General features: G+C 42.3%; 2 protein-coding genes across 3 annotated transcripts; one reads left to right on the top strand and one right to left on the bottom strand.

Annotated features, from left to right (window-relative positions):
• Nucleotides 1–613: 613 nt before the first annotated feature.
• On the bottom strand, nucleotides 614–8,981 carry cdk8 (cyclin-dependent kinase 8). Of its 2 annotated transcripts, none has more exons than XM_031281998.2 (13): nucleotides 8,477–8,981; nucleotides 6,979–7,054; nucleotides 6,398–6,508; nucleotides 5,642–5,782; nucleotides 4,296–4,353; nucleotides 4,074–4,205; nucleotides 3,815–3,958; nucleotides 2,975–3,044; nucleotides 2,693–2,765; nucleotides 2,410–2,507; nucleotides 2,127–2,214; nucleotides 1,831–1,989; nucleotides 614–1,658 (listed from the first exon to the last, which is right to left on the bottom strand). In XM_031281998.2, exons 1-13 carry the CDS (start codon nucleotides 8,602–8,604, stop codon nucleotides 1,533–1,535), a joined length of 1,404 nt encoding a protein of 467 aa, XP_031137858.1. In that variant the 5' UTR covers nucleotides 8,605–8,981; the 3' UTR covers nucleotides 614–1,532. The 2 variants fall into 2 exon arrangements, with proteins under 2 accessions (XP_031137858.1, XP_031137859.1); XM_031281999.2 differs by having other exon boundaries at nucleotides 2,136–2,214; nucleotides 8,477–8,978.
• Nucleotides 8,982–9,486: 505 nt separating this feature from the next.
• Nucleotides 9,487–17,495, top strand: rnf6 (ring finger protein (C3H2C3 type) 6). The gene is made up of 4 exons (XM_031281997.2): nucleotides 9,487–9,649; nucleotides 10,765–10,920; nucleotides 11,134–11,298; nucleotides 13,788–17,495. Exons 1-4 carry the CDS (start codon nucleotides 9,502–9,504, stop codon nucleotides 15,638–15,640), a joined length of 2,322 nt encoding a protein of 773 aa, XP_031137857.1. The 5' UTR covers nucleotides 9,487–9,501; the 3' UTR covers nucleotides 15,641–17,495.
• The last annotated feature ends 446 nt before the right edge of the window (nucleotides 17,496–17,941 follow it).

The raw sequence follows: 17,941 nt of genomic DNA on the forward strand, positions 1-17,941 counted from the left end.
CACAGCACACGTGTACAGTATGTGACTATGTAATAAACAGGGGCAGTTTAGACAGAAAAGACTATTATGACATACTTGGACTTCACAGCCAATGTATGACTTTTTGTTGATTCAAGTTGAGATTCTGTGCATCCAACAGAAATACTGTAGATTTCATAAACATTAGTGCGGAACAATTAGTCCATCAACAGAAAATTAATCTGCAACAATTCTGATAATATATAAATATTCTCTTACAGATTCTCTGATTTGCAGCTTTTATATTACGTCAATATTTGTAGATTTTGGACTGTTTAGAAATCAAATTGTACTGACCTTTAACCACTGTTTTGATGTTCTACAGACACATGATTGATTCATCAAGAAAATAATTGTCAGATCAATCAATGATAAAAAATTATCTTAAAATAACAAACAACAATATATCAACAGGCCACTATAAGTAAAGGACAATAAGGTGTCTAAGAATTTTGGAAAATGCATAAAGCTTTCTGTGACACTGAGTGTTGTTAAAAGTGAAAACATAGATGGCAAAAGAGGTGCAAAAGGGAAACACTTGCATAAGTTTGCATCCCTCATCAGCTGCTTGCACATACACACAAAATTAACAATATCAAAGTTTTTACTTTTATTGTCAGGATACTTGCTTCATGTAAAATATTTCAATACAGTACAATGCATATTCCATCTGCCATCCTCCATGCGATTGGTTGGTTTGTCATCATGTTCTAAGGCTTGCCCACAGCATACAGCAGCTGCTTTCCCACACTTGCCATGAAAACAAAACCATGAAAACTGATTAAATTATAAACTCCTAAAATCTTTTTTTTTTGTCCTTTCTGAACAAAAACCCTCATCGCCACAGCTGTGGGGGCTCCACATCCTCCCAGCATGCTTCACAGCAGCTCAGTTCAGTCCTCAGCTGAGGCATCACAGGGGCACACACACACAAAATAAACAGACAGACAGAGACAGACAGACAGGAGGACAGGGAATATCTGTCACTGCTGGCAGTCACATAGCTTTCAGTCTCATCCAAGCTTCAACAAGAAGAGGGTAACTGGCTGGGGTAGGGTGTAGGTGGGGGTGTGGAGACAGGTGGAGAAGAAAAGGGGAGGAGATGACACAGCAGATTAACACGTGTCACCCCCAAACCAAGCCATCTTCTCACGGCCGGTTTGATTACGTCTGAGTAACAGAAACAGGTTGGATTTCACCATAGTATCCGCTCTTCTCATTCTCCCGCCTTGTGTTTCACCCATCAGGTTTTGCTCTCTAGCAGTGTTTTTAATACTGGGGTTATGGGTGTGTCATCTTGAAGAAGTGTAGATTGCTGTTATTCTGCCCTAATAGACTGCTGCAGAGAAAGTGCCCTCTGTGGGGTAGAGCAGGGTTGTTTTGTTGCCTTGGACATCCCACATCCCTCAGTACATTTGTTCAGGTGGGTGGGCATGGTGCGGGCTGTGTATGCGTTTATATATGTGTGTATAAGTGTATGTACGTATGAGTGTGTGTGTGTGGAAGGGGTGGTCTCAGTAGCGGTGGGTCTGGTGGGAGTACTGGGGCGGCTGTTGGGAGGTAGAGGAGTATCCCATGCTGCTTTGGGGCAGTGATGTGCTTGGTCCAGGGTTCTGATAGGCAGCATGTGGATTGGAGCGCTGCAGGGAGGAAAAAAATAAGAAGATATTCATTAAATCCTTTCAACTACACTCTTTGTTTCGGCCTCAAAACTTTAGTGCCCTCTTGGTTTCCAGGTTTATTAGGCAGACATGCCAAGCTTACATGAGAGAGCTATATTTCATTCCAAAAAAAGAGGGAGGAGAGACCTACCTGGTAGTCTGAGGTCATGATGAGGCCACCTGAGGTAGTGGTGGGTGGGACAACCCGCACTTTCTTCAGAGGCGGGCCCTGGGCATGGCTGTTGTCAGGGTTGCCAGTGTGCCCCGCCCCATTCGTGTGGTTGTTTCCCTGTTGCTGCTGCTGGTTTTTCTAATAGTAAAAAAATAAGAAAAAAGACGTGTACGTTGTATTGTACGTGTACATTTACTACCTCTTTGCAATGTTTCCCTTTCTTGTATATATTTTTTTGTATATATTCTTGAAATAGGCGAGACAGTATGTCGCACATTTCTTACTTTGTCCGCCTTGTCCTCTGGCTCCTCCTCTGTCAGGAACTCCCTCTTGGGGTAGGGAATCTGGCAGCCTGCAAACACACTGGAAAAAAAAAAATGGAAAGAGGCTTGTCAACTTCAAAGATGTATTCCCATGACTCAAAGCTAATTAGCTAGGGGACCTGTTCAACGTGGTAGCGACCCTAGGGTCATGTGACTCAAGCCAAGGACTAGCACAAGATAAATAAACTGGATACAGACTGTGAGTATGGGTGTGTGTATGTGCGCTGTGACTCACTCAGAGGTGGGCAGAGGCTCCTCCAAAAAGTAGGGGTCCTGCATGGCCTGTTCAGACGTGATTCTACGGATGGGGTCCATGGTCAACAGCTTCTGCAGCTTTAATGAATTGCACACAATGTCGGCCTCAAACAAGAATCCATTAATAGACGTGGCATAACGACAAAGCATGCTTCATTTGTTATGGAGATCCAAACTAAAGCTTCTATTATAATTGTACCATAATGTCTATAAGTTATAGAAATTCCATGCAATTGCCCTATTACCGAAGCATTTTAACTCACCAAGTGGAATGCTTTGCTGTCTGGCTTGACTTTATGTTTTTCCATGTACTTTATAAGGCTGCAGTTCGTGTATCTGTGATAGAGAGGGAGCGAATTATATTAATATCATGCCTTCTGTGCAATTACTAGGTATAATAACATGCAGTGTTATTACATGGTTAAGTAAGAATTGTGTACAATGCTCAAAAATGTCTTTTTGCCAGCAGACATAGCACTCGGCTTTGCTCTAACTTCGTTTCTGATCTTTTAGAAAACTAGGACAGTGGTACTCTGCAGACTCACGTGTTCCTTCTAAAGTCTTTCATCAGTGTGGAGTGTTCGGGCATCTTTTTGATGTCCTCCCAGTCTTTATCTGTCAAATGAGGGAAAACAGGATTATACCATGTCACATCCTCCCTCCCTTGAAGAACAGATTATTTAGGTTGAAGAGTCTTATTATTATGGATTATAATTGTTTTCAGTACAAATGCTCATGATTCCCCCACAACAACTGCATGTTACATCAAGGGCATATTGAGCTTTGGTTGTGACTTACAGGTTTAAGATCTTTTTTTTTTTTGTTTTTTTTGAAAATTATGTTAAATTTTCCCCGAAGCAAAATTTGTTCAGCTTGATTGTCCTGCAAAATCAAAACAAAATCCATCAGACAGACTGGTGAAATACAGAACTACAGCAGCAGAGATGATAGAAGGAAAGAAAAAAGGATCAGAAGCAGCTTAAGTGAACTGGAAAAAATAGGCCCAAATGTAGCCCTGCAAGTAAAAGTTTGTGTTTGTGAATGGGCTTCATCTATTGTGTCAGTGAATTGGTGTTCAGAGCCAACAGACCACAGTACAGCCTAAAGAATAAAGGGAGCTTGAAAAAAGACCAAGCAAATAATCTGCCTCCACTAGGAACGGAAAATGCTTATCCCTCCACAGCATTTTTTCCATTACAAAGGCAAGACAGCAGCTGTGACACTTTGGTGTAATAGCAGCTGAATGACATTTTATTGTTTTATTGTGTACATTGTTTGAAAAATCAGAAATGCTTTTTCATTTAATGTCACAAGCAATACATCCCCTTTTGAAGCAATTATTTACAGTATTTCATGCCCAAAGTCTGGCAGCACTAGACTCTCACCAGCAGGGAAGCCCATGACGTTAAAGATGCGGTCCAGTTGGTCATGGTGGTAAGGGTTACTGGTCTTGATGTCCTCCTGGCGACAGTGGAATATGGGCTCAGACGTCAGCAGCTCCGCGAAGATGCAGCCAATCGCCCAGATGTCTGAGAGAAAAGCAGAGCACACACTAACTTCAACTGTCACTAAAGTCAGTAGAACTGGTTGCACGTGTTCACACGTGGATAGTTGCACAGACAGATGGGGTTGCACAATTCTCACCGATGGCTTTGGTGTAGTGCCGAGCCCCCAGCAGTAGTTCAGGTGCTCTGTACCAGAAGGTGACCACGACAGGGTCGAGATCGGCTAAAGGCTTCAGCGGTGAATTGAAGAGACGGGCAAACCCCATGTCCGCTGCAGAATAGACATTACAGTCTGTAAAGTAGTAGCAAACTTAAACAATAAGTGAACTTTAAACATTTAAAAAGGAGATATTATACATACCAATCTTTACTCTACCCCTCTCTGGCCCTTCCCCCATCACTAAAATGTTAGCTGGTTTCTGAGGAAAAGAGACGGACACACAATTTTTAACATGCTTCAACAATCCAAACGTTTACAGCAAGATCACCGAGATTAAATCAGCTTTGCCTGGCCCAGTTGTTGAGCTCATGATTTATGCAGTGTTCACCACTTTAAACAGAAGCCTTTTTAAGACCACATAGAATGCAATTTCATGCCTGTTTCACAATCATACCGGACAAAGTATGATGGAAAACCACAATCAGGCCTCAAATTAATTATAATTATATCACATTTTCAGTACTTTTCAGCAGTATATAACAATAATTCCTATAATAACAATATAATAATAATAATAATTATTATTATTTAATGAATTAATTAAATTAATGCAACCAGGATAAGTGGCATTAAATGAGAGGATGGATTAACCAATTTAAGTTTTTACTAAAATCAGCACTTGTTATAATGAGACGATGAGCTTCCTAGCTACTGGAGTAATGCATTAGTGACAATATTTTCTTCACGTCTGATAGCGCTGACTGAGACAAAATCCATTGTCCTAACATTACCACTTTTAGTTTATAAGATTGCAGATACAAAAACATTTTACAACTAACATCAATATGCTTTTTTAAATTAAAATGAAGGCTTTTTTTTTTTAATCAATGTCATTTTTCTTAATGTTGAGATAACTGAATACAATGCTTTTTCAAACTTTTCAAGACCTGCAGACAATGAACTACAGTCCCGAATGTGGCGTGTAATCAAAACTTTCTCTTTTTTTTTACTGCCCTCTAGTGGACTTGATGTACACACTGCATCCCACAGGAGTGGAGGTCTACCATTTCCATCTCACTGTGGATGTAAATGGAAGATAATGTGGCTTTCCAATCACACAAGTAAAACCTGTTAAAAATCTGAGACAAATATTTTTAAATTCTTATTTTACAGAACAAAATGCAACACTAGAAACAAAGCTTTCCTTCAGAACACAACTACTGCAACTATTTGAACGTTTTTATGTAATAACCTTTCACCCAAACAACTATAACATAGAATATTGTAGAAAATGTGTATATGACAAATGCATGCTAATCTTGGTCGACTTAAACCTGTTAAATCATTCATCTACCAATAAAAAGCATTTAAATGTGAAAATAGGTAGAGCCATAACTCAAAACATGCTTCACATGCCTCAGACTGATTCTCTGCCCAATAATCTTCTACTCTCTCATCAACTGCTGACTTGTTTTCCCTTCTACCAAAATATTTTCTCTCTCCCCCTCCTCTCCCCTTTCCCTCTCTGCCCTCCTCAATCCTCTTACAAGGTCTCTGTGGAGGACCCAGTTGGCGTGGAGGTAATGGATGCCATCCAGGATCTGGTAGAGCAGAGACTTGACCATTCCTCTGGGCAGCTGAAGTGGCTTCTTGTTGGCCTTGGATGCTCTGTGGAACTTAATAATGTGCTACAGAAAGACAAGATAATAGTAATTGTGGCGTGCATGCGTATGTGATGACCAAAATCCATCATTTTGTGTGCTTTTCCACATTGGTATGGTCCCAACTGTTAAGTTTATGCTACAGGCAAGATGAGTAAGGCTGATGTTTGTGGCATGTGTTTCCACTTCCTTGAGAGGGGAATGTGAGTGTGCAGCTTTGTGGCAGAAAATGGCATTTTAACTCAGTTACGATACCCTGCCAAGTGTAATGCAGTAGAGGTTTGACTACCAAATGTTTAATACTTTATGGTGTATGTGTGTTTTAATGAGACTTAGCAATGCACAATTTTGAGTTTTTTTTCCTTACAACTGGCTTATGGTGAATGTCGGTGGTTTTGTTGCTCATTTTAAAAAAAAAACTAAAATATATATATAACCCACATAAACTCACATAAATGGGTAGGAATCTGCAGTATGTCAATGTGTGTTGGTCTAAAACTATTAAAGAAATGATTATAAATGTATGATACAGAAACAATGTACAAGCATTCCCAGTCATATTGGCATATTCAGTGAACAATGTTGCAGTATGTTTGATAAGTCATGCAGCTCCAGTGTGTGTTGTGTATGCGTGCATTTTACCCAGAGATCATGTTCGGCGTAGTCAAACAGCAGCCATACTTTACGGTCTGCGTGTGACAGGAACACTTTCTGCAGTGAGATGACGTTGGGGTGCTTCAGCTCCCGCAGCAGCTGCAATATACAAACCCACTCAGAGGACCGACACACTCTTATGGCAGAAATCAAGAATGACTAATAGCCATTTTGTTCTAGGTAATGCTGTTATTAATGGCTAAAAGTGGGGAAATTACTGTACTGACTTCAATAAATAATACCAACAAGGACAAACACAATATCACCTGTACAACTGAATGCATTACAATAAAAATAACTTGCAACTATTAACACATTTTTTTAAAGAATATGTTTGATACTGAGGACATAGTTTATATTAATGATATTGTCTACCCTTTGTATGCATTACATTAATGTCTATTTTATTGTTCTGTGATTCATTTTGGCTCTTTTGTTTTATGTCTGATGTTACTTTACAAAAGCTACTTTGTGAAGGTGATTCAGTTATTACATAAGCCACCTAGGAATGGCATGAGGGTGTTGAACAGAGATCAAACAAGGGACAGAGTAAGCCAGGCAGTTCTTACTGCAATCTCTCTGCAGGCTGACATGGAGATGCCAGTGCCTTCAATCTGCTTGAGGGCGTAGTCCTTATCATCCTTCCTACAAACAGAGAGGAACAACATCAACACCAGACCAGACTGCGGGCCCCCTGAGAGCTGTCTGCACAGAAACATCAAGGGGGGCACTTGGCAGCTGGCACAGGGACTCTGAGAAGAGGCCGAGTTGCATTACTCCCAGATTTGTGTAATCAAGCTCACCTCTGAGGCTCAAAACAATACAGGGGGAGAGGAAACAGGTCCTGTCTGGCAGCTGGCGAGTGACAGAGCACTAGGACTGGCTTTCACTTGAATAAATTGGTTATAACCCCTCCCTCCCCCTGGCCTAAATCATCTCATAAACCCATGCTTTGTGTTTCCTAAGGCCTCGTCCAACTGCTGCAGCACAAATGATCTCACAGAGTCTAATAAACAGCCACCTCTTTAAACACTTTAGGGCTGTTTTGTATGGTTCTGGCTGCCAGTAGGTCCAGGCTATGATAATGGGCCTAGTATGGGCCTTGTGGCTCAAGCTGCCTTTTAGCTCTCCCCAGCTCTGGTCCAGACACATGTAACGGTTTCATGGACTATATTAGAAACAGTTGGGAGAAGGTAAACACATACAAGGTTAAGAAATGAAGGTGAGTTTAGGTGCTGACCACGAACCACGGAGTATACACAATTCAGGTCCAGCCAGGGACCTTAGTTGCATGTCATTCCCCATCTTCCCCTCCCCTTATATCATGACATCTCTCCACTGTTGACTAAAAGGCAAAAAAGCCACAAAATGCACAACAAAAGGGAATGAAGGTGGGCTGATATTAAGAGTAATAAGGACAAACAAGAGCATATAATCAACATGGACAAAAATGTAGGCATGTTAGAGAACATATTTTATCATATACACGACTAAACACTGCTTTGGATGACAAAAGACATGTTCGATTCCTTTTCAAATTAACGATTTTTAATCATTCTCACAAAGCCTTTTGGGAGATGGCAAAATTCATATAGACTGGTGTAGAGATAGTTTCCTTGAGCATTATAAAAGCAACCCCCTCCCTTTAAAAAAAAAAAGACCACTGACACCCTTACCAAATGCCTGCACATGCACCTGAGTATCCTACATTTACCTCATCACCTGCTAAGGCTCTTAAGTTTACTAAATAAAAGCAACAACAAATGACAAAATATATGCTTCAGAAATGTTTAAGAAAAACATCATAGAAAGGGAAGCCACATTCACAATGGTAAACCTGTTTGACGACAAAAAGCGTAATCAACATCCTGATAGGGTAGGTAATTGTAATACATGTTACATGTATTACTCCACATACATCTCTAACTATGCCTTAAATAGGCCAAACAGTGGCACACCAGCTTTAAAGAGAAAATAAATGAGAGAAGTAATTAAAATGTATTTGGGAAAGGGAGGGGGACTGGCAAAGGGTTCACAGGCTAGAGGCCTTGCTGGTCATCAACTCACCCATCTTTTCTCTTCGCCTTGTATACATGACCGTAGGTGCCTCGTCCCACTTTGCATCCTTCGTACTCAAACAGGTCCTCGACACGCTCTCTTTCGCCGGTCAGCTTCACTTTAAAATCATAGTCCATTTTCACCACTGTTTGGGCTCAATATATCCCCTCCTTTCTTTTCTTTTTTTTTTTTAAAGCGTCGCTTGGGAGGCAACTAGGCTACTTCAACGAGCTCGATTTAGTAATTCGGCTAGTTGCCGTCCCCAGCGTAGCCCTTTCTTCTTTCAGCCTATCTTCCACATCGAGTTTTTGGATTAAATTGTTTGTACCAGATGGGATGCGCGGTGCCCGGAGATAATCCAGATGAAAAACGAGCCCGAAATATATTCCTTTCTCTTGTTGCTGCGTTTCTCTCAGCCGGTATCTGCTCCAAAGAGACGCACTTCACTCGGTAACGACGCCGTATTCGCGCACGGCACTGTCGCAAAACGTCGTGAAGACAGCCCTGCAGCAGAGAAAGAGCAAAAGGAAAATGGGTAGACAGACAACACCACGTGGAAATTCACACTATAATAATTAGAGATGATGTATAAGTTTATTCAATCATAACAGCCGTATGTTGAAAAAAAAAAGTATATATTTTTGCCCTATTGTGGCCTATTAGTGCTATAATACAATCATTTTGCTATGCATAACATAATAAGCCTACATTCTAGTATGATATACTAGAAATACAGTGGATGCCCACTGTTCCTAATGCTTAGAATGGGTTAAATGCAGATAACTGATTTCACTACGTTGTGCTGTGTACGATTGTATGACTATAAATTTTACTTAAATTTGAAGTTTTACAATGCATGTTGTAGGTGGCCTGCTCTACTCCATAGTGTACCAGCAGCATCATATCTTTATAAAACGGCAGTAAATAAAAGCTGCACTGTTTGCCATAGTATAGTTTCACAAAAGGGAATTAATAACTATAGTAAATTTGTTGCGCTCAGTGTACCCTTTTTGGACAACAAACATTGAGCTATCATGTTGCAGATGTTGTGTTACCTAGGAACCAATGTAGCCAGGGAGGTTGTTTTTGACGGAAGGTCTAATGTAGCACCACTGGTCCCATCTTGGTTTGTGAGAGAAGGGAGAGCAAAGCAAACCGTCCATATTATCGCTGCTTTGTCAGGTAGTAAATTCATTTTAATGTCACTGTCATCTCTTGTAAAACTATGCTAGGGTTAAGTGTTAACTTCTGTATACATCAACTGCTTCATAAAACAGTTTGTCACATTTATATCTGAAGAGTTATTCAGCCTCACAGCTCACCTAGCTAACACTAGTGTCGACGGACTGCTATTCGCTAACGTTAGATATGCTAAATTGCTAGTGCTCGGTTAGCAACTAAAGCGTTGCGCATTCAAAATGACACTCAGCATGCTTGAAAGGTCCACAGCTGACTGTTGTGTTTGGGTGGAAACGCAGTTAATCATTGTCAGGCATTAACATCTCGTTTATCTAATTCTGTCATAAAACTGACACGATTCTTTGTCTTTCCTTCTTTGCCCTGCGTTTACTTGGACAAGACCTCCGTTTAGTTGATGGGATGGCCCTCCTTTGTAGAGCAGTGATTGGACGCTTAGCGTGTCCGTCAATAACACTAGGCCGGTGATTGGTGGCTAACCAGGATGACAACGCCAGTTTTGTTGCTTTATTCCGTGGCCTTCCGTAGCTACTGTTGTAACTTGGCTAACATTAGCTCACATGAAGACTACGTTGTTATTAGGATCGTGATTGTCTGTTCCTTACATTGAATGAATTGAGCATTTATCCACATGCTAAATTACATTCATTTACGGCGCTAGTCTTCGGACTAAACGTTAGCGACGTTAGCAAGAATACTCAGTCTCTTGCTGGTGGAGTCTTTCGATAGAAAATGGATGGCATTGTCTTAACTCGTCATTGGCTAGCGATTATTAATTGTAAGGCTAAGGTAATCAAACAAATCTAACTTGAGCATTTGTTTTTTGCTCTTATCTTAGTATCTAATAAAACCCAGGAAGAGATATAGAGCCGAGGAAAGCATATGCTCTTTATCTTTCCAAAAGATAATCAAATAGTTGCTTAGTAAGTTGATCAACATATTGTAATCACATATAAGCATGTCCACTTGAACAGTGGAATTGCAGAGGCTCAACGGGTGACTTCATCCCTTATTTTATGAATGCTAAATGTAAAGCTATAATGGGTAGCTTTAAATGACATTCCACCCCTGACTGACGCCCTCACTCATCTGTCTGCCAGCACTTTTCACGGTGATGGACCCTCCTGGTGGGGGAGACGAACGGCGGAGGCAGGCAGAGCGTCTTCGTCGGGAGGAGGCATACTATCACTTCATTAATGAATTGAGTGAAGAGGAGTACCGCCTAATGAGAGACAGCAACCTGCTTGGCACCCCTGGTGAGGAGGGACACGTTATGTTAACACAATGATTGGGATTGTCAATGTAGGCTTACTTAACATGTAATTCAAGCAGATGAAATTAACAACGAATACAATATGTCACAATGTATGAAAGCAATAATCTGCTCTCACTATAGAAACAGGGCTAATTCTTTGTGACCTATTGCTGCTGACGGCACATCACAGCCTGCATGTTCATATGTTTCACAGGGGAGGTGACTGCTGAGGAGCTTCGGCAGCGGCTTGATGGAGCAAAAGAGCGCATGTCATCTCAGCCCCGTACTGAGCAGCGCTCGCAGACTACTGATTCTGGAGAACAGCAGGGCAGTAGTGGTGAGGGAGAGGAGAGAAGAGCTGGAGGGAGACGAGGAGCAGGTAGGGAGGAGGGTGAGGGACTTGTCTCTATCTGATCTTTCCAAATTTGGCTTTCAAAAAAACAAAACAATAACATGACAAAAAGCTCTCATCATAAATTTTTTGAAATTCAAATGCCTCTGGGCGCATTGGATAGTCCTTCAACCAATCAGACCAGCGAGCCGGGTGACGTAGCAGCAACAGCAGCATCAACAGGCTGCTGCGCTTCGGTAGCTGTCATGTTGAATGTAAACAAAAAGCTGCTCACCGTCGCTGCGCTATCGTCATTGTGTAAAGCCCGCATCAACGGTTGTGATTGATGTAAAGCCTGCCTCAACGGCGGTGATTGGTGCCTCGATTTGGAAAAATTGGAAATGGGCTTGAATGGGCTCTTGGTCAGACTGACTTGCAGAGCAAATCTCAAATTTGCCGGAAGTTCGTCAGGGTTTTCCCAGGCTAAGGCAACGGAGTCCCAGTTCACCCATCCGGGAGGCTCGGACATACTTAACGCGTTCTGCGGACTTGTACCAGTCGTGCAGCCACGATCTTCGGTGCATTGTCGCATGCAGCCACTTTCCCGAAACAGCGTGCACAACCGACACAAGTACACAGTGGTCCACGCCGTGTATGTCTGAGCCTTTATCTACCGCATCAACCTGAAAGGTTGTAAAATGAGTTGTTAGCTGTGTGTCTGCCTGGCTTACTCTGGCATATGTATAGGACGGCCAATTTAACCTGCCAGTCCTCATCGATATAGTTTCATGTATAGATTGTACATCATGCAAAATCGTGAGATAACTTTTTTATTTTAATAATATTGTTTTTAACTGTTTAATTGATAGTGTTAATTGGTCAAAAATTGTATTGTCGGTTAACAGTAAAACGGTTAATCATTAACATGCCTATAAAGGAATTAAACTGATTGCTCCTGAAACATTTTTCATACATTATTTAGGACAAATATTGATGCAAGGTTTAAACAAGGTTGCAACTAGGGCTGAAACGATTCCTCGAGTTATTTGATTACTAAAAATCATGGCAAAGAAGGCTTTTTATAATCCATTTAACTAAATATATACAGCCCACTGCAGGGCTCAACGCTAACTTTTTAAAGTGGTTGCCGGCTTGGCAACCAGGCATCAGCTTTTACGGTTGCCATGTTTTAAACTGCCTATATTTGGAGCAATTCATTTCTTTTATAACTATACCACACATTTTAATAATGAAACAATTAGAGAATGGCTTGCAATATAATTTCCCGTCCTTCTCGAATAGGGGTGCAACGGATCACAAAACTCACGGTTCGGATCACGGTTTTGAGTCACGGATGAGATACATTTTCACATCGTCACAAAAAAGGGGGCAATTTAAATGATGATTAAAAATGTAATAACGTAACGTTTAACAATAATTACTTCTTTCACCAATAAATTGCTGTTAAAAGACAAAAACAGATGAGAAAAGGGTATTCTACAATAACTTTGAATGCACCCCGAGGTTTACCAGTTTTAAGTAAACGCAACATTTAGTCCCGTCTGTGTTGATTTTCCGACAACAGCAGTGACCAGTGCTAGTTTGTGTCTTTCAGCTCATAGCTTTAGCGGCAGACGGTTGTACGTCCCGCTGTTGGAATCCTCTGCAGTGAAATACAGTGACACTACACCGTTTAGCTGTCAGCATTTTAACCGTGTTGAATCCAGTTACTACTGTAGCTAACGGTAGGCTTACGTTACCTGCTGCCAAGTGTAACGTGTTATTAGTGTTTACTAGCGTGACATGCAGCGATGTTTCTGTTGCCTCTAACGTCTATTTCAGAGCATCAGAGAGCAGGGCAGACATTTAGATGGCACCGTAATGTGGCACCGAAATTCGCATTGCTATTCCGTCCGGTAGATACCGGGCACAGGTGCCATATTAGCACCGGATTTTAACATGCGCCGTTGACGTGAACAGAAAATTGCGTTGCCTGTATGTTTTCACGGCAAACGCGCGTGCATAAATCCCACTTTAGGCAGTGTCCTCATTTAGGATCCTGGTGCCGTGAGGGTAGAAGCTCCTCCTGGCCTGGTGTATCCGGTATCTTATTCCCGACCTCAGCAGAGAGAAATGGCTGTTACCCGGGTGGTTTGGATCTTAAATTATTCTTCTAGCCTTTTTCTTGCGGCGCCTGTGTAAATATCCCACTATTTACTATTGCTTTTTAGTAATGCAAAAGTATGTCTTATCAGATTACTCGATTAATCAATGGAATAATCGGTAGAATGCTCGACTACTAAAATAATCGATAGCTGCAGCCCTAGTTGCAACACAACTTTGTTTGTTCAACTGTGATTCCAGTTTAGCCTGGCAGCAAATAGCCTGGAAGTGCAGGCTTTGAGTAAGGTATGAAACAGACTGTCAGTATTGTAAGTGGACACCAGGAAATTGCAATCTTTCATTAGGGTGAAGAGAATAGATTTTGGGATGAATACATGTTAGTTTACAGACTTAACCATGTTTGTTTTTTACAGGGGGCCCAGAGCCTGGAGCAGAAACATCTAATGGTGACTCATTACTGGAGTGGCTTAACACTTTTAGACGCACTGGTAATGCTACCCGCAGTGGGCAGAGTGGCAACCAAACATGGCGTGCGGTCAGTCGAACCAACCCTAACAGTGGAGAATTCCGCTTTAGCCTGGAGATCAACATTAACCATGATCAGCCAGAGCCGGGAGAGCATAATGACACTGCAGACAGTGCAGAGCTGCCAGTGACTGCCCCAAACACAATTTCACCTTCTATACGTACTGCTTCCTCTTTCTCCAACCCTCGCCCTTCAACCACGCCAAGGCCAGTCCCGTACCCCACCCCCCGCCCAGCCCTCAGTAGGAGGATGCAGACAAGGCGCACACGCAGCAGCACTACCACTCTTTCTATGAGCCCCCCTGCACTTTCTGCACCAGTGGCCGCCCCAGCTGATGCTCAGAGGAGAAATGCCACTTTGCACTCTTTAGCACCACCTCCTACTGTTCCTAACCCTCCTCTTGATCAAACTACCCCTTCCCAACATCCACCCCTGAATGTAGAAGTAGAGCAGGGCAGTGATGATATGTCTGCTTCTATAGACTGTCCCCGTGTGTCACCACAGTCTGGGTCTCATGTCCCAACAGCTGGACACGAATCACGTGGCAGTAGGACTCGATCCCGTGGTCGTGCACGCAGGGCTGCAGCAAGGGGTGGGGTTTCATCCCGCTTGTCAAGGCGCAGCCGTTCCCCCTTGCACAGAATACCTGTTGCCAGTACCACTCCACCATCAAGCAGTGGTGTCAGTGGCTCTAACATCCACACTGCTGAGCCAGGCAATGGCACAAGCTCTGTTTCCATGGAGACCGGGGAGGCTGTTTCAGAACCTGCAGCTCTAACAGAGCCAGCTGTAGAGACAGTAGAACGCGAAAGTGAATCGCATGTAGTAGGAGCAGGAAGTTCCGCAGTGCGACGGCACCCAACCATCATGTTGGACCTGCAGGTGAGAAGGATCCGGCCTGGTGAAAACCGCGATCGGGACAGCATCGCCAACAGAACGCGTTCTCGTGCCCGGGTTGCTGAGAATACTGTCACATTTGAAAGTGACAGTGGTGGATTTAGACGCACCATTTCCCGCTCTGAGCGAGCTGGGATCCGCACCTATGTGAGCACTATCCGTATTCCACTTAGGCGCATCAGTGAGACAGGCCTGGGGGAGCCCAACTCCACCGCTCTGCGTTCCATCTTGCGCCAGATCATGACCGGATTTGGGGAGCTGAGTTCCCTAATGGAGACCGAGGCTGATTCTGAAACTGTTGCACCTATCCACACAGATGCTAGTGTTTCAAATAGTAGCACCAGCCCACCCGGTCGTCTACATACAAATGAGAGCGAAGCTGGCCATGTTGGTACAGGTGGGGTAGATCAGGAGAGGGTGGGGCTGGTGGGTAGTGAGGAAGACCAGGGTGGGCAGGCCAGGCTCGGAGGAGGGGTACTAAGCACCACAGAGGGACGAGCGACCAGCAGAGACACCAACAACCTGGTAGAAAATGGTACTCTACCCATCCTGCGGCTGGCACACTTCTTCTTGCTCAACGACGAGGAGGATGACGAACACCCAAGGGGCCTGACCAAAGAGCAGATTGACAATCTATCCACGCGTACCTATGGTCAGGCAAACCTGGAGGGGGAGATGGGTCGTGCGTGCAGTGTTTGCATCAATGAGTATGCCCAGGGCAACAAGCTGCGCCGCCTGCCCTGCTCCCACGAGTTTCACATCCACTGCATTGACCGCTGGCTCTCTGAAAACAACACCTGCCCCATCTGCAGGCAGCCCATACTCGCAGTGCATCATGACTGACCTATTTGCTCACAAACACAACTATCAAGTTCCTGGCTGGCTGAACTGAGCAGACCCAAGTGGGCTTTGCATGTACATAGCGCTTTCATGGTTTAATTTCTTTGAAAGTATCCATTGCGTTGAAGTTGAAGAAGGTTGAACCAAAAGTGCGGAAAAGGAAACTATAAATGCAGAGAAATAACAAAACTTTATTTTTTTAGACTGTGTTCAGCAACCTATTACTGTTTTATTTCCTTCTTCCTATGACCTGTTTCACTGGTCTCTGTCACTAAGCTTAAGAGGCCCATGTCAATGGATGGCATTAATGCTTAAGGAGCTCCTGTAGCTGCTGCTGACTAGTCTCACTTTAACTCTTTAATGTCTGATACATGTGACGTCTCTTTGTCACAACTGGACTACACAAATCACTTCTAGACTTGATTTATTCAGTATAAGCTGTAAATAACGCACCACTGCTTGTATTGAAGGGTTTTGAAGCAAGCCGCTCCTCACATGCCATCTGTTTAAAATGGAAGCAATTTTAACATTCACCATTTTAAAGCTTCAACATTCATTTTAAAGTGTCCCTTTACAGTTGGTTAAGAAATGTATGATTTATTGGAATGTGTGTGAGCTATGTATTTAATTTTGAAATAAGTTTTATTCTGTATGTCTAGTAGTATTTGTTTAAGCCCTTTCCATACACTTGTTCCATATAATTGCAATACAGAATTCATCCATAAAAGACACCCACTAAAATCCACCACTTTGAAATCTTTAACATTACCCAAATGAGCAGCACAATTCAAATAAAATGCAGAAGGCATGTGATAATCAGGAATTCAGAGATGTAATTTAGTATGAGTTGTGCAATACAGAGAGAAAATACAGTATTGTTTGTTTAGCTGTTCATTGATGTTTACATTGTCATATCTGATTATCATCTCCACTTAAAAACAAAGTCTTGTTTAACCTGAAATTAATGTTTCCTCTTGGTTCCTGTTGCTGTTCCATGCCTGACACACCCTGGGTCCTGTGTCATGAAGATGCATTGAGTGGTTAGCCTGATGCATCAGCTGAGCAAAAACCTGGAGCATGGAATTAAAGGAGAAAAATAGATTTTCAAGAATATTTACAGTTGTCCAGCTAACTCCAAAAGCCTTCTTCGTGAGATAGGTGCAGGGAAATTGTTGACGTTTGGAGCATTTGCTGCAGCTCTGGCTCCAAAACTACATTTCCTATCACGGTGCAATGGTTGCAGTCTATTTCATTGCCAGTGCAACACCTGAATGAGGCAGCGTTAGTATGATAATCCTGTACACTCTTTATGGTTTGTCTTTACATTACATGCACATATATTGGCATTTCTAGTGTAGCACAGGTGAATTATTTCGCTGAACCACCTAGGCAGTGTGTTGCCACCATGGTCACTTTGTACATCAACAACAGTACACAGGAATTACTACATCTCTGCAGTTAACATGTCACTAATAAAACTGCGGGAATTATGCAGTATAGTATGTGAGAGTGGGGTTAGTTTGTATGGTTTAATTGTGTGTGCATGTGAGTTTGTGCGGGTGCTGAAGGAAAGGGCAAGTGTCCCAGTAAACCTGGTTCTCGGAAGGCTTCTGTTCAGCTTATGTCCACTTTGGAGAGTTGGAGAGGGTTGTGGCCATTGAGTTCAGAAGTGAATATTTATTCTGTTCCTATTTAATAAGATGGAATCAACTTTTGAAATATGAATATGTATTATGTTACAATGTGATGAGAGTAAACAGTTAAGATAAATATGTTACTATGTAATAAAATTAAGACATGGGTTTTCTTCTCTGCTCCTTAACAATGGAATAAAATGCAGCTTTGTTATGCCTGGAAATCTGGTGGATATACTGTTGTGTGTGCGCACGCGTCATTGATTTGATAAGAGGGCTGTGCTCGTAAAGTTGTGAGTCTATGGTTTTGAGCGACAGATGTCAAAACAAGCCAAATAATTCAAATACACGTGATTTCTCAGACGTAAACAACACGTTGATTTTTCACACGTAGACAACGCGTTGTTTACGCGTTCATTTCACGTGATTTTGAGCCATTTGGCTACTTCTCCAGTTTGAATCATAGACTGTATATGGTTTGAATGAGTGAGTGTCCTAAGTTCCCATTGGCTGCTGAGCAGTAGGGTTAAACCATTTCTGTAAGCCTGGGGGGGGTCGCCTACCACTATTTAACATGCAAGGATCCTCTCGTTTCTTCCATTTTCTTTTCTTTCTCATTTTTTCTTTTTTGTGTAGCTTATAAAAAATATATATTATTAATTTCGTCCCC

This window comes from Sander lucioperca, chromosome 1 (genome assembly GCF_008315115.2).
Source record: "Sander lucioperca isolate FBNREF2018 chromosome 1, SLUC_FBN_1.2, whole genome shotgun sequence".
Classification (NCBI taxonomy): Eukaryota; Metazoa; Chordata; class Actinopteri; order Perciformes; family Percidae; genus Sander; species Sander lucioperca.

Bases quoted from the DNA above. Each gene is read 5' to 3' on its own strand.
- cdk8 (XM_031281998.2), bottom strand. From the start codon at position 8,604: ATGGACTATGATTTTAAAGTGAAGCTGACCGGCGAAAGAGAGCGTGTC. The intron at 7,055-8,476 runs GTGAGTTGATGA...CTCTGTTTGTAG, and splicing joins AAGGCGAAGAGAAAAGATGG to GAAGGATGATAAGGACTACG. The intron at 3,959-4,073 runs GTGAGAATTGTG...CTTTTCTCTCAG, and splicing joins GCACTACACCAAAGCCATCG to ACATCTGGGCGATTGGCTGC.
- rnf6 (XM_031281997.2), top strand. From the start codon at position 9,502: ATGTTGCAGATGTTGTGTTACCTAGGAACCAATGTAGCCAGGGAGGTT. The intron at 9,650-10,764 runs GTAGTAAATTCA...TCTGTCTGCCAG, and splicing joins TATTATCGCTGCTTTGTCAG to CACTTTTCACGGTGATGGAC. The intron at 11,299-13,787 runs GTAGGGAGGAGG...TGTTTTTTACAG, and splicing joins TGGAGGGAGACGAGGAGCAG to GGGGCCCAGAGCCTGGAGCA.